Source organism: Trichosurus vulpecula, chromosome 7 (assembly GCF_011100635.1).
Source record: "Trichosurus vulpecula isolate mTriVul1 chromosome 7, mTriVul1.pri, whole genome shotgun sequence".
Taxonomy (NCBI): Eukaryota; Metazoa; Chordata; class Mammalia; order Diprotodontia; family Phalangeridae; genus Trichosurus; species Trichosurus vulpecula.
The window spans coordinates 156,429,431-156,443,713 of record NC_050579.1 but is presented as its reverse complement, the minus strand read 5'-3'; the positions used below and the strand labels follow the sequence as shown (position 1 = coordinate 156,443,713).

At 40.2% G+C, this 14,283-nt stretch overlaps 1 protein-coding gene across 1 annotated transcript in view; it reads right to left on the bottom strand.

The window, feature by feature from the left end:
• Positions 1 to 14,283, bottom strand: part of METTL24 (methyltransferase like 24) — a 171,440-nt gene that overhangs the window by 114,167 nt on the left and 42,990 nt on the right. The window contains exon 2 of the mRNA XM_036767909.1: positions 4,723 to 4,818. Coding sequence (XP_036623804.1) covers positions 4,723 to 4,818 — 96 coding nt within the window. The remainder of the gene's footprint in view (positions 1 to 4,722; positions 4,819 to 14,283) is intronic.

Below are 14,283 nucleotides of genomic sequence, written 5' to 3'. Positions count from 1 at the left end.
CTTAAAAACTATTTTTTTAAATAAATTAATAAAGGTTTCTTTAAAACTGCATTGGATTTGGAGTCAGAAGAGCTGGATTCTTCTACTAAATTAGCTGTGGGACTTCATGCAACTCACTTAGCTCCTCTAGTTTTAGTTCCTTCAACAACAAAATGAAGAGACTGGACTAAATAAAATATAAGGTTTCTTCCAATTCTACAGTTCTATGAGTTTATGATTTATTCCTTAGGCTGTTTATTTTTAAAAATGTTTTTCTCTCTTGGGACATCAACCATAAGAAAGACCTGACAGGAGCTTGAAAGGATCATTTCATACTTCCAAGAGCTTCCTTATGTTTTTTTAAGCTACTCGAAGACATGTACTTGGCGGGTTTGTTTTATTTTTGTAGCAGAGCCTATGGTTCCCAGATCCAATTCATAACAGCTTCCATCTTCCCCTAGGGTGTTTCAAAGGCTTCACTAAGCTGAAGTTAAGAATTTAAGCTTTCTCATCCTTCATGTAAAATCAAGAGATAAAATGACGGTACCATGGAGAGATTAAACAATTCTAATTAAAATACAGAAATAACTTTCAAGTCCAAGTATCCAACAAGTTGATTTGTGGCAAGCTAAGTTGAAATTCTGTAGAGGGATTAATTTATCATCCTATTACTTATAATTAAATGCCTAATTCAGGAAGCTTTAACTTCCTCTGTGAATGAAAAAAAGATTAAAGTTCTTATGATTTTCTGATTATGATATGAGAAGAGAAAAAGATACCCCCTTCCTCCAAGGTGAGTCTTCTAGAATAGTGCTGTCAAACTCAGAAACAAGGGCCACTAATCTACACATACAGATCCCTGCTTGTACATATTGACTTAGAAAACCACTTTATCAGACAGCATTATCTAGGCTTTATTGTATTTTTATTTATTTTTAAAAATATTTCCCAAATTACATTTCAATCTGGTTCCTCACACTCAAGAGGGTCAGTGAATTCATGGGACCCCACAGGCTGTGTGTTTAACACGCTCTCCTAGAATTCGAGATTCTCTCTTCTGAGTGGTAAATGGGCTGCTTTGCTTCACCAATACTGTGGAAATGGAGATTGCTGTGGAAGGAGTGAACTGGACCATAGAGCTAGAAAGGACCTCAGCAGAGCCCATCTATCCCAGCTCCCTCAATGTAACAATCAGTCAATAAGCATTTATTAAGCTAATTATGTGCCAAACACTGTGCTAAGCAACGGGAATTAAAAAAAAAAGCAAGGGGAAAAAAAGAGTTCCTGACTCCAGGGAGCTTACATTCTAATGGAGGCAGAAATGTAAATGTATATGAAGTAAGGGGCAGCCAGGTGGCACAGTGGCCAGAGCAGCAGGCTTAGAATCAGAAAGATTCATCTTCACAAGTCTAAATCCAGCCTCAGACACTTCCTAGCTGTGGGCAAGTCACTTAATTCTATTTGCCTCAGTTTCCTCTTCTGTAAAATGAGCTAGAGAAGGAAATGGCAAACCATTCCAGTATCTTTGCCAAGAAAACGACACAACAACATATGAAGTAAAAATAAAAAAAAGATAACCTTAAGAGGAGAAGGTACTAGGAGAAAGGTCCAGGGACTAGGAAAGGCCTCCTATAGAAGGTGATTTTTGAGCTCAGTTTTGAAGGAATCCAAGGATTATAAAACACAGAGGTAAGGAGGGACAGCATTTCAAGCTCTGGACAATCAATGCTAAGACAGGGACGTGAGAGTTGAAGTATTGTGCATGAGAAGCAGCAAGTAAGCCAGTGTAGCTGAATTGTAGACAGTGTGTGGAGGGGAGAAATATGAGCTTTAAATATCAGGAGAGTTTATATTTGCTCCTGGAGCTTAGAGAAAGCCACGGGAGTTTATTGAGTAGGGAAATTTCATGATCATACTTGCACTTTAGGAAAATCACTTTGGAGACTGTGGAGAATGTATTGGAGCAAGGAGAGCTTGTGGCAGAGAGATTAATTAAGGAAGCTATTGCCATAATTTAGAAGAGAGGTGATAAGGGCCTGAATTACGGTGATGGTTGTGTGAGTAAAGAGAAGGGGATGTACAGAACAGATATGGTTGTTGTTTGTCCTTCATTCTGGAAGAGGACTATGACATGAGGAAATTAATTAGATTTAAGTGAGGGAGGGCTATGCAAAGTCACCAGCCTCATTTTCTCCTCTGGAGCCATCTGGGTCTGGTGACAAGATATAGATCAGAATGACTGGAGATGGCCCTGAATGCAGTGGGAGATCTTGGACTTTTTAAGCTAAGACCTTTCTGAGTTCTCACTTTGATGGAGGCAACATCCATTCAGTGATTAAGGCTAGGTAAGGAATGAGCCAAGGAATGGCCCCTTTTAACTAGTTAAAAAAATCAACCTGGGAGGGGAAGACCCTCAAGGTTTCTGGCCAAAATAGAAACAATTACTCTTTACATTCACTCTGAGCCATCAAACAATGACCAGTAAGTGAGGCTCGGGCTGGGACCTATTGTTGGCCAATCAATGAGAGCGAGAGTGAATTGGGTTTAAGACATGGTCTTTAAGAAAAAAAATCTAGCCCATAAACCCCAAGATTTCTTGATAGGTTTCAGCCATCAAAATTTACATTCCTTTGGGCAGAGCACCTGCAGGTAAGGGTACTATACCCTATGAACAGAGAGAGAGGAAGGCGACATGGTAGAACAGAGATGCCAGATACAGCACCAGCAGGCAACATGTGGTATACAGACTTCTTGAGGGTGGCCTGAATGAGCCTAAATGTAATTGGGAAATATTTAACAAAGTAAACGTTCAATAAAGACATAGATAGTTTCAAGTGGTTTTCTAAGTCAATATGAGACCCATTAGCATCCTTGCATACAGTTTAGTGGCCCCATTTCTATTTGAGTTTGATACCACCATGGTAGAGAAATCAACAAGATTTGGCAATTGATTGGGTGTGTAGAGTGATTGAGAATTGGAGAGTAACATTAAGGTTGTGAGTTTAGGTTAAGGTAAATATGGTGGTACCATTAACTGTATTAGGGAAATTTGAAGGCCATGTGGGCTTGGAGAGAGAGGTGAAGGAATGACTTCTGATTCAGACAAAATGAGTTTGAGATGCCAACGAGACATCCAGTTTCAAACATTCAACAGGTAATTGGTGATGGGGGACTGGAGCTCAGGACAAAAACTAGAGCTATATGTGAAGATCTGGAAATTATGTACATGGGGATGATAATTGAACCCCTTAAAGCAGTTGAGGTTATCAAGTACGGGGGTATACATAGAAAAGAGAAGAGGGCCACCCCATTTTATAGATGAGGAAACTGAGGCCCAGGAAGGTTACGCCCAAAGTCACAGGTAGCAATCATCAGAGGTGAGATTTCAATCTGGGTATTTTGCCTCCAGCATTCTTCCCATTGTGCTATGTACAAGTTAAGTCACTAAATAATGGATCTCAAAAGCCCACACTTGAGTTAGTAATATGGTTATATTTGTTGTGATAATCATTCCTAGATTAATGGTAGTTAGGTCATCAGTTTCTAACTCAGCAGAAGCTCTCCACTTGGTAGTTAGGTTTCTCCTGGGCTCTTATTTCACTTATGTCTCTTGGGGTCAAGCAGCTCTGAAAATGGAAACTCCTGATTGACCTGTCAAGAATTATCAACTCTCTAAAATTGATACTCCTTCCTTCCCCATCGGGTCAGCAACTCTACTAGAGGAGTTGTGCAAAAACTGCCAGAGCTTGTTAAGTCACTGCATAAAGCCCTATTCTCTCTAATGATTTAAAATGTGAGAGCTTGAGCGAGTATGTGGCTTCATTTTCTGTTCATTGTTATAACCATAGGTCCCAGCTATCACACTTAATTCTGCCAAGAATGCCTGCAGCAGAGATGTAAGAGTGGATAGATCCCTCCAAATGTTGCAGGGACTTAAGTCCACAAGGTCTTTCTTCTTTGTCCGTTTACCTGGTTATTCATGCATTCAGATCTCTAAGTATCAAATGACTTTCAATGCAACTTTTCAAAGTTTTTCATTAAATGCTAAAGGATCTCATTTCTTGAAGGATTATAAATTTAGGACTAGAAGAGACTTCAGGGGTTATGTAGTTCAACTCTCTTACTTCACAAATGAGAAAACAGACTCCAAGAGATGAAGTTACCTGCCCAAGGTCACACGGATTAGTGATAAACCTGGGATTCATAGTCAAGACCTTTGACTCCAAATCCAGGAAAATATTTCAGACAGCTAGGTGGCACAGAGAACGAAGCACCGGACCTGGAGTCGGGCAGACTTGAGTTTAAATGTGACCTCAGATGCTTCTAGCTGTGTGACCCTGGGCTTAATCCATTTGCCTCAGTTTCCTCATCTGTAGAATGGGGATGATTATAATAGTACCCACTTTGCAAGGTTGTTGTGAGGGTCAAATGAGAGGAATGTAAGGATGTGCTTAGTGTAATGGCTGGCACATAATAAAGGCTATATAAATGTTGGCTTTTACTAAATAAAGGGTCTATTATCTACCTCTGCTGGAGATGCCAGATGTAAGCAGCCCGCCCCAGAAATCAAATCCAAATCTCTGCCAGATGTTGCTTTTAGCTCTCAGGTGTCACTGAGATCACCTACAACTCCATCTTCTCCCCTCTTTTCCCCCAGAAATCCTCCCTGGGGAGAAATGACAATCACATCTTTCTTATCTATTTAACATCAGCTTACATGGGTACAAAAGCATAAAATCCAACCTGGGTAGTGCTGATGTATTTCAGGAATCTCATGGCTTCTTCGTTCAGGGACTGAGATGGACTTGCCCACGGCTGGAGGTCAATATGCCAACGGAACTACAACAGAAAAAAAGTCAGTCAGCTAGCAAGCGTGGATGAAGAATTTTCTATGGGTCAGGCACTGTGCTAAAGGAAACAAATAAAGGCAACTAATAGGTGAATATCAAGGTACATAGGAGATATCTAGAATATACAAAGGTAATAGAAGAGGGAATTCTCAGTGGAAAGCACCAAGAAAGGCCACAGGATGGATTGGAGTAGAGAGATGGAGAAACGTGGGAATGGAGACCAACTAGAAGGATATGTTAGTAGTCCAGGAAAGAGGTATCAGGAGCCCGAAGTAAGGTTGTGGCTAAATGAATAAAAAGATGATGAGGGCATACACCAGGGTGATAGCAGTGACAGACGACAGAAGGGAGAACATTTGAGAGATGCTGCAAAGGTGGAATTGATGGGCCTTTGCAACAGGTTGGTTATGGGGGGTGAGAGATAGTGAGGAGTCAAAGACAACAACTATATTGTGAGCCCGAGAGATTGGGAGCATGGTGTTGCTCTTCACAATAATAGGTAATTTAGAGTAGGGAGCAGGGAAGTGAGGAGGTTTAGGGTGAAAGATAATGAGTTCCCTTCTGGACATAAAGTTTAAGATGTAGTTAAAAGATAGTTGATGGCTTTAGAGAGAATATAAGGCAGGTTGCAAAGAGAAAAGATATTTGGGGTATCTATGGTTTGGGAGGATGACAATAAAAAGCATTAAGTTTGTTACTGCTGTTGTTCAGTCATGTCCAACTCTTCATGACTCCATTTGGGGTTTTCTTGGCAAAGATACTGGAATGGTTGGCCATTTCCTGCTCCAGCTTCTTTTACAGATGAGGAAACTGAGTCAAACAAAGTTAAGGGACTTGCCCAAGGTCATACAGCCAGGGTCTGAAACCGGATTTAAGTCTTCCTGATTCCAAGCCCAGAGTTCTATCCACTGTGCCAACTGGCTGCCCCCCAAAAAATTAGATAGGATGATGCAAATCAGGTTCCAGCACTCAGAAAACAAGCGAATGTATGGCTACAGCCAACTCAGCAAGTTACTGTGGCCTTCTTTTCCTTAAATGCTTGGCTGCCACAAAGAACTAGAACCTGAGAGCTGAGTTGTCATGTGGTCCATGTGAACACCAAGCCCCAGAGCAGTCTGAAAAGGAATGCACTTCTAATCAAAGGCAAATTCCACTAAAGCCCATCAAGATCTCTCTTATCTCTCACTATGTATTACAAAAAAGGCACTTCACAATGCTGGCAGAAAGAAATCCTTTATCTCCATGGGTGTCTGAAGCTAAGCTTCAGAAATCTGGGGCACCCAATGGGGCAGTTGCACATCTCCCATCCATCATTATAACTCTGCATTTTTATCTTCATAAGAGAGAAGATGCACCTCAATGGACAGCTCCACTTCCTTCCCTATCTGGCTTAGGCCTTACCTACCACCAGATGCTCATAATTTCTAAAAGGCTGCCAGCTCTCCATGTGACTTTCCCCTTTCAGGAAACAGATAAAAACTGAAGACACAGCAGTTGGAATGGGAAAGCTGAGGCTGCTATTCTTCTGAAACAATACACTCCCAGTCCTCTTCCTATCAAGTAAATAAACGAGGAATTGTTGTGAATGAATGTTGCAAAATTAAAACGAACAAGCATACTCAAAGGAGAGCTATGAGAAGATACCTCCCTCAACTCCCTTATGGAGGGAAGGGGGGGAATCCACAAATGCTGTGACTTGCACACACATGTTGTCAGATTTATTTGATATATTTATTGGTTTTGCTGACTTTTCCACTCTTTTTCTTTAAAAAAAAATGTTTATAATATGAGATGGCTCTCTGGGGTGAGGGGTGATATAGGGCGAAACAGGCAAGATAAACACAAAGGATAGTAATGAAAAATTTTAAAAGATAAAATACAGAGGAAGAATAGCGGCATTAGCATATTAAAAAGAAGTCAACCAGTTTTTGTCTTACTGCTTGTCTTTGAATTTCCAGTGCCCAGCACAGTGCTCTGCAACACTACAGTTGCTTCATAAATATCTGTCAATTGATTAAACCAACAGAAGGTCCTTTCTGGAACTGGAAATAGTCCACACCTCAGGAATGCTTCTAATAAAAAGTAACATTACTTATGAATGTAGATGAGGGGTCCTCAGCCACTGAATCTCTTATCTTTTCCTGGAAGATTTCCAAGCCTGTTCCTACCCCAGGCTTGCAAGTTTCCCCACTCTGTGATGTGCTAATTCTTGCAGCTAGGTGGCAAGATGGATAGAGTACCCAGTCTGAAGTCAGGAAGATCCATCTTCCTGAGTTCAAATCTGGCCTCAGGCACTTACTAGTTGTATGACCCTGGGCAAGTCATTTAACCCTGTTTGCCTCAGTTTTTTTTTTGTCTGTAAAATAAGTTGGAGAAGGAAGTGGCAAACAATTCCAGTACTGTTGCCGAAAAAACCCCAAAGTGGGTCATGAAGAGTCAGACACAATAGAAAAATGCCTCAACAACAGGTGGAGGATTAGAGGGTAGAAATGATTTAATGTAAAAGCCAAAGAGGTCCCGGGGTCACAGGTTTGCAGGAACCTAAAAGTTCCATTTTGCATTACCAATTGCAATTATACACAACATTTCATTATTGAATGAGGCATCATTTGCCTCTATTACCCCAGGGTCTCACCAACTCCTAATTTGGCCCAGAAGCAGAGTACAACTAGCAGAGATGGGCTCTCCCTCTCTCCCCAAGCCCAGCTCAGGGACTTTATGTCCTTGGAGTAAACAGATACATACATGCAGGATCCCTGCAGGCATACACATCCTTTCAGCCCAAGCTAACCTCAAGGCTTCAGGGAAATTAGTTTTAAAAAATGTTTCTTGAATCCCTACTATGTCCAAGCACTACAGGTTCCACAGGCTGCTCCAGAAATTTAAAGCTAGTATGGAACACAAAACATATAACCAAATATGAAATGGATCTGTAAAGGAAACTCCTGGTGTGGGGATTCTTTCTACAGATTGAGGTCTATGATCATAGATTTCTGGAATGGAAGAGACCCCAGGGGTCATCTAGTACAGAGGCAGAGTACAGCCTGAATCAGATTAAAATGTAAGAGCAAATATTTAATGAAATAAATAAAAATACAATAAAACATAGATAACATATTTTTAAACTAAGTTAATATGTGGCCCTCAGGGATCCCTACATATGTTTAGTGGACTGTTTTTATTTGAGTTTGACACTACCAATCTAATCCAACCCTCTCATTTTACCAATGAGTAAACTGAGGCACAGAGAAATTGAGCAACTTGCCCAGGGCTGGGAAACAAACTAAGGAATGCTGTCTTCTCGAAAAACTACTACTATTGCTAGCCTCCAACTTCCAAAGAAGTTAAGTTCCAAAAAGTCTGTAAGTATTGTTTGTACCTTCAAATGTATTTTCCTATAAAAAACAATGTTATAAATGATGATAGCCCTCCTCCCTAAAATCCTATTTAAACAATTATTTAATTGAACTGTAATAAAACCAATAGTAATCTTGAACCCTGAGTCTCTGATCCCACTGATAGGGAGAGGGAAGGCAAGGCGGGAACGAAATTTACAGGGTTACAGAACCCCATTTAAAAGCAATGGAATGGAGACTCAGCAACCCCCATTCATGTGAGCAGCAGAGAAGTATCTGGGAGGGCTTTTGAAAGCAGAAAGGCAGGAATCCAGGGATAGGGTAGATAGAATTGGAATAGAGACTCTAGCTGGGGGAATTGAAGACTAAGGCCTTGACAGCTGTCACCATTCTTATGTACAGGTAGTTTGAAAGTTGTGTTCATAAATTGGAATGCACCTGTAAAACAACCTCCCCTTGCCCCCAGGAAGGGAAAAAAGGAGTAGAAATAAAGAAATGGTTAGTTACCAGTTAGGTGGAACAACGAACACTGCGCCTGGAGTTAGGAAGAGGGGAGTCTTCTTGAGGTCAAATACAGCCTCAGACATTTACTTACTAGTTGTGTGACTCTAGGCAGGTCACTTAACCTCTGCCTCAGTTTCCTCCTCTGTAAAATGGAGATAACAACACCTACCTCCCAAGGTTGTTGTGAGGCTCAAATGAGGTAATATTTGTAAAGCAATTACAACACTAAATGTCAATAATTATTATTATTATCATTATTATTTTGCCAGCTTACAAGAGGCAGTATAATGTAGTATTGTAGTAAGGCAGTATAAAAGAGCACCAGGTTGGAATCAAAAGACCTGGGTTCGAATTCCAGCTCTGCTACTTACTACATATATGACCTTAAGTTCACTGAGCTTTAGTCTTTCCATCTGTAAAATGAGCTGATTCTGTCCTTGGCCCAGTATTGCCTAACACTTTTATTATGTGACATTTAAAAAGTTTGAGAGACATTGTTTCTGAGTAGTTAATCATTTTATTAACAATGCTAGCATTTTATTAATAAAAGGGTCAGTGACACTCTCAAATGTCCAAGCCCAATCACAGTGTGGGCTTACAATTTATATGGCTTTGGAAGAGAGGGTGACCTGAGGATAGCAATATGTTAACAATTAATGAGAGAATGAATATTAATTACAATGAAAGATTGGGGGATGTAACTTTATGTCATTTACTTCTAAATTATCCAGCCTTGGTGAATAGGCCTCTTTAAAAAAAAAAGTGAGTCTAGGGCATTAGCTCACTCAAACTGAGAACTTGAAAAGGCCTTGGCCTAAAAGTGCCAGGGTCTCCCATTGCACCTGAGCCACATCCAGTCATCTTGATAAATATCAGGCCACTGGATCCAGATGGCTCTGGAGGAGCAAGTGAGGCTGGTAACCTTGCATAGCCCTGCCTCACTGAATTCATGTCATGTCATGTCATCATTTCCCTGATGTCATGGTCCTCTTCTAAAAACAAAGGACAAACACAACAATAACCCATCTGATCAAAGAATTTATCCACACCCAAACCTGTGTAGAGCACAATGAGCTTTCCCACCTTAGATTAAATTCTCATAAGGTTGGGCGGGGTCTGACCAAAGTTGAGGGGAGAGTTCATTCAATCTCATTATCAATAATGTCCTTTAGAGACTGAACTTTGAAGTGAGAACTTTGGAAAAAAGGGGAAGAACTCAGAATCTCAGAAATCATTGACTATTATTAATCATTTCTCTCAATTAGTAACTTGGACTGAGGTTTAGGTAAGATGTTCATTATTTTCCAGATGACACAAATCTAGGACGGATAGTTAACCTACTGCTTAAAAGTCAGAATTTAAAAAGGTCTTGGTGGACTAAGGATATTAGGCCAAATCTAATGAGATGAAGCTTAATAGGTATTAATGTAAAGTTCTGCACTTATGTTCAAAAATCAGTTTCACAAATACAAGGCAGAAGAGCCCAATAGGGGAGAAGGTGTTAATGGAATACAAGTTCAATATAAGCCAACAGTATGATACAGCAACAAAACCAAAAACAAACAACTAATGTGACCTCGGGCTGCATTAAGACAAACAGTTTAGAATGAAAGAAACTATAATCTCTCTATATGCCCTTCTCAGACCACATTTGATGTATTTTGTTCAGTTCTGGGATCTACATTTTAGGAATTGATAATCCAAAATGCATCCAGAGAAAGACAAGAAAGATGAAAGATCTTGAGATGATATCTGATAATTGGTTGAAGAAACTAAGGATGTTTAATCTAATGAAGAGAAGACTTAGAAGGAACATGTGTATGAGCAATATGCCAATAACTCGTTCTCCCCATACAAGTTAGGCTAATTTTTCCTTAAAGATAATAAGAATATATTAAATTTTTAAAAATTTTAAGGTTATGAGACATTTCTTGAGATTTGGTTGGCTCAGGTGACTAAGGGCTCAGACAGTTGTTGTCTCTTCTTCTTCATTTGAGTACAAAGCAACCACAAGGATCTTGAGGGGCTCTAGAATGCTTGGCAGGTGGATCAAGACGTGATCTTCCCTCAGACAAATCAACTCAAGGTGCCTCAATGCCTATCCTTGTTCAATATTTTTCTGTTGCTATGGCTAAGTAAATCTTATTTTATTAACTGTTAAATGACCTAATGAGTGTCTTATTTTGTTCCAGTATTGAACCTGAACTATCGGGGACTCACCTGAGTCAAGTCCAGCTCAGAAAAGTTATTTTCGAATATCTGAAGTATTCTAGAAGAGGGATTAGTTCCCAAGCAAGATAGAAGGTATAGATAAGAATCAACAGGTAAAAATCATAGACAGGTCAATTTTCAGTTCCTTCTGAAACCTTCCTAACAATTAGAGCTATCCAAAAGTGGAATGAATGACCTCAGTAAAAAAGACTTCAGACAATGGATTGGCATTTTGTAGAGAGGATTTTTTTTTCAGGAAAATATTGGACCACATGGACTATAAGTTCCCTTCCACCTCTTGAGATTCTAGGATTTTTCCTGCCTACTCAAAAAGGGATTTTTCCTTTTACTGTTTTAATCAATTACATAACAAGTATTTATTAGACACCTACTATGTGCCAGGCACTGTGCTAAGTGCTAGACGCACAAAGACAAAGAATGATAGAAACACAAGAACTCTTAGTCACCTCTTAGTCACTACAGCAGCTCCTCTATTTGCTTGATGGAGGCAGGAGAGGGTTGTGCATTCTTTTAGAAAACCAGCGGTGTCAACTTTCCCAGGACTTTCTCATTTGAAATTCTGTATCTTCTCTTCAGTTTTTATCCTTTCCCTGAAAAGGGAAACACACATGGAGAGCTGACAGACTATCTGATCTCTAAGGTGCCTTCTAGCTCTAAATCGCATGAAAGCTGACAGTTTCTTAGATTATTATTTGTCCAATTCTAGTTTCAGCTGACAGTTGAAGGCTATTGTCATGGTGACTGATCTGGGTCATGAGGGTTTAAGCACTCAGGACAAGGCAAGAGTGTGATCTGCCAGACTGAGTCAGTCACCAGGCCAAGGTTGGAAAGTCCCATTTGTTAATCCAATGGTCTGAGATAACATGTAGGAAGTCAGTTTCAAAACTAAGGTCAAAGGATTAGTTGATCAGGATTTCTCTAGAATCCACAGAAGCTAGAATATTATTCGTTGTAGTATCTGCTCCAACACCTGGCAGAAGGTTTCTGTTGCCTTTTAATCTTGGGAAGCTCAGGTCTCCCTGCTCAGCAACCCCTATTTGGCTAGACCCTAGGAGTTTAAAAGGTCCCTCACTGGTCTCAGAACAGAATTCTTCACTTGTCACTATGCTTTTATCTTTCTTAAGACTTGTAGGAGAGTTTAGAATGGGATTCAATAACCTCAGAATCCAGGTTCCTAATCTCTTCCTCATTTCTCTTCTCACCCTCCAAGAGTTGAGCAAAAGCTTTGGACACAAAGACCTTGAAAAAAAATAATAATGCATGTGTTTTGTCTCCCCTTCTGCTCTAAGAAGAAACTCCATAGAAATGTTTCTCCACATAATTTTTGCTTTCTCTTTACTTTTTATTTTTCCTCATTCAACCAGCTGTTCAATACTACAGCTAGCCAGAGAAACTCCACTAGCTTAGAACAGTTGGCATATTCTGAGATGATAATTATTTAAGCTGTATTTATTTTCTATGTGTAAACCACAGCTCAGCACCCCAAGCTCTGTATTTATATGGACTGGGTTTGATCTGGAAGACATCTCCAAAATCAATCTCTATTTTGCCCCCATCCAGAGTTTCCTAAGGTAATCTCAAACTATAGATCATGTTTTAGTCAACATTGATGTGGATTAAAAGGTCTCCAGTTCCCAGGCAAGCACTTTAAGTAACAGCATATATCAAATAAAGGATAGCTTTGGTTCTAGTAATGCATCACAAATGATGCAATTCTCCTTCTCTTTCCAGTGAGTCCTAGATATCATGCCAGGGATGTATATCACCTTATAATACTATCCTAAGGTCTTGAAGTTCTCTTAGAAGCAAGTCAATTTGGGATACTTAATGAGGAAGTTCCCACCCCCACTCCCTAGTGAGTCCTACCTTTACCCCAGACATCCATACATATTTCTAGCTTTATAGTTCTACCCTAAGGGCTTGGATTCCCCAGGGAAAGTAAATAAATTTGGGATGATGAAAGAAGCAATGGCCTTTTTATCAGAACTCTTCCATATGAATTAAGATAGTAAAGGACAAACTTCACGTCTTTACTCCCCTGTCTCATGGTTTAGTCCCTTCCTATTCAAACATCAAGGCCATGTATTCATTCTTCTCTCCAAGAGGCTGGCTTTCTCCCCCTTCTTTCTCTAGAAGGCTATGTTCTGGTATTCTCTTAATTCCAAGAGTCTTGCACTAACCAGATCCTTCTCCTGTTCCTGTTCCTCTTCCTCCCTAGGAAGCTGGGCTCCTGAATTTTCCAAGAACTCAGATATTTGTCAAAGGAATCTCCCCCTTCTCTCTCCAGGAGCATGTGATTCCATTCTCACCTGGAATCACAAGGAAGAACCTGCCCCAGCCTCTGCTATCATTAGCAGCTTTGGGGACAGAGGAGAAGATTGTGTGGGAAGCAGGGTCCAGGTCCACTTAGTTTTGCAGTAATTCCTTCTCTGACCATGGGTCTCCCTACTCCTCTGCTTTCTTTTATAGGGCCAGTACAAAATAACGATCAACAGCAAGCACCTATCAAATTATCCCCTACACAAGCTGAAATTTAATCACTAAATCTAAGGCAGTGTGAATGGATCCACAAGTACCTGGGTGTAACAGCAACCACACTGGAATACCCAGGATGGCTGCTAGTGCAGGTTCTTAGATCTGCTTTACTAAGGAAAGCAACTTAAAAGGGCTCAATGATCTTCTTTAATTACATAGAAAAAATACAAAGAGAAATAAAGACCAACAGATAGGGCTCTACTGCCTGAATCAAAGCTTTACATCCACCCCTGAATCAAAAGAGACTTTACCTCTGAGGAGTCAGAGAGCTCTGAACATACAGCCCCTCAGAGTTTCGACCAGGGAATCACAACATCTTTCTCATAAGCGAACCTCCAAAGCAAAAGCTCACCTCTCACAATATATACTCTTTAAGCTAATAGGCTCAGAGCCAGAAGGCATCACAACCTGACTCATTGCCTAATTAGCTTATTAACAAAAGGTGTGCAAGCCTTCCTATAAGCAAGCTTCCCTTAATGGGCTCCACATGAGGCCTATTAATAGGCGGGGAAGATCTTACACACACACACACACACAAACTGAAAGGATTGAATAACTTTAGGCCCAGCACTCTATCCATTTTACCATTTAGCTGCCAACAAGAGAACTCTTTCCAGAATATCAAATGGTTATTGATTTCTTAATCAGTGCTAACACCTTATGATCCATGTAAGTTACTGCTTAACACTGCTGACATCTTATCTTGCTTTAAGGTGCAAGAGCCGAATTTAATTGTAAAACTCCAGTTTGCCGCAATTGCCTGCTACGCAAAAAGTTTCACATATGGAAGGAAATGCAGATAAACCGAGAAGTCCTTGCTATCATCC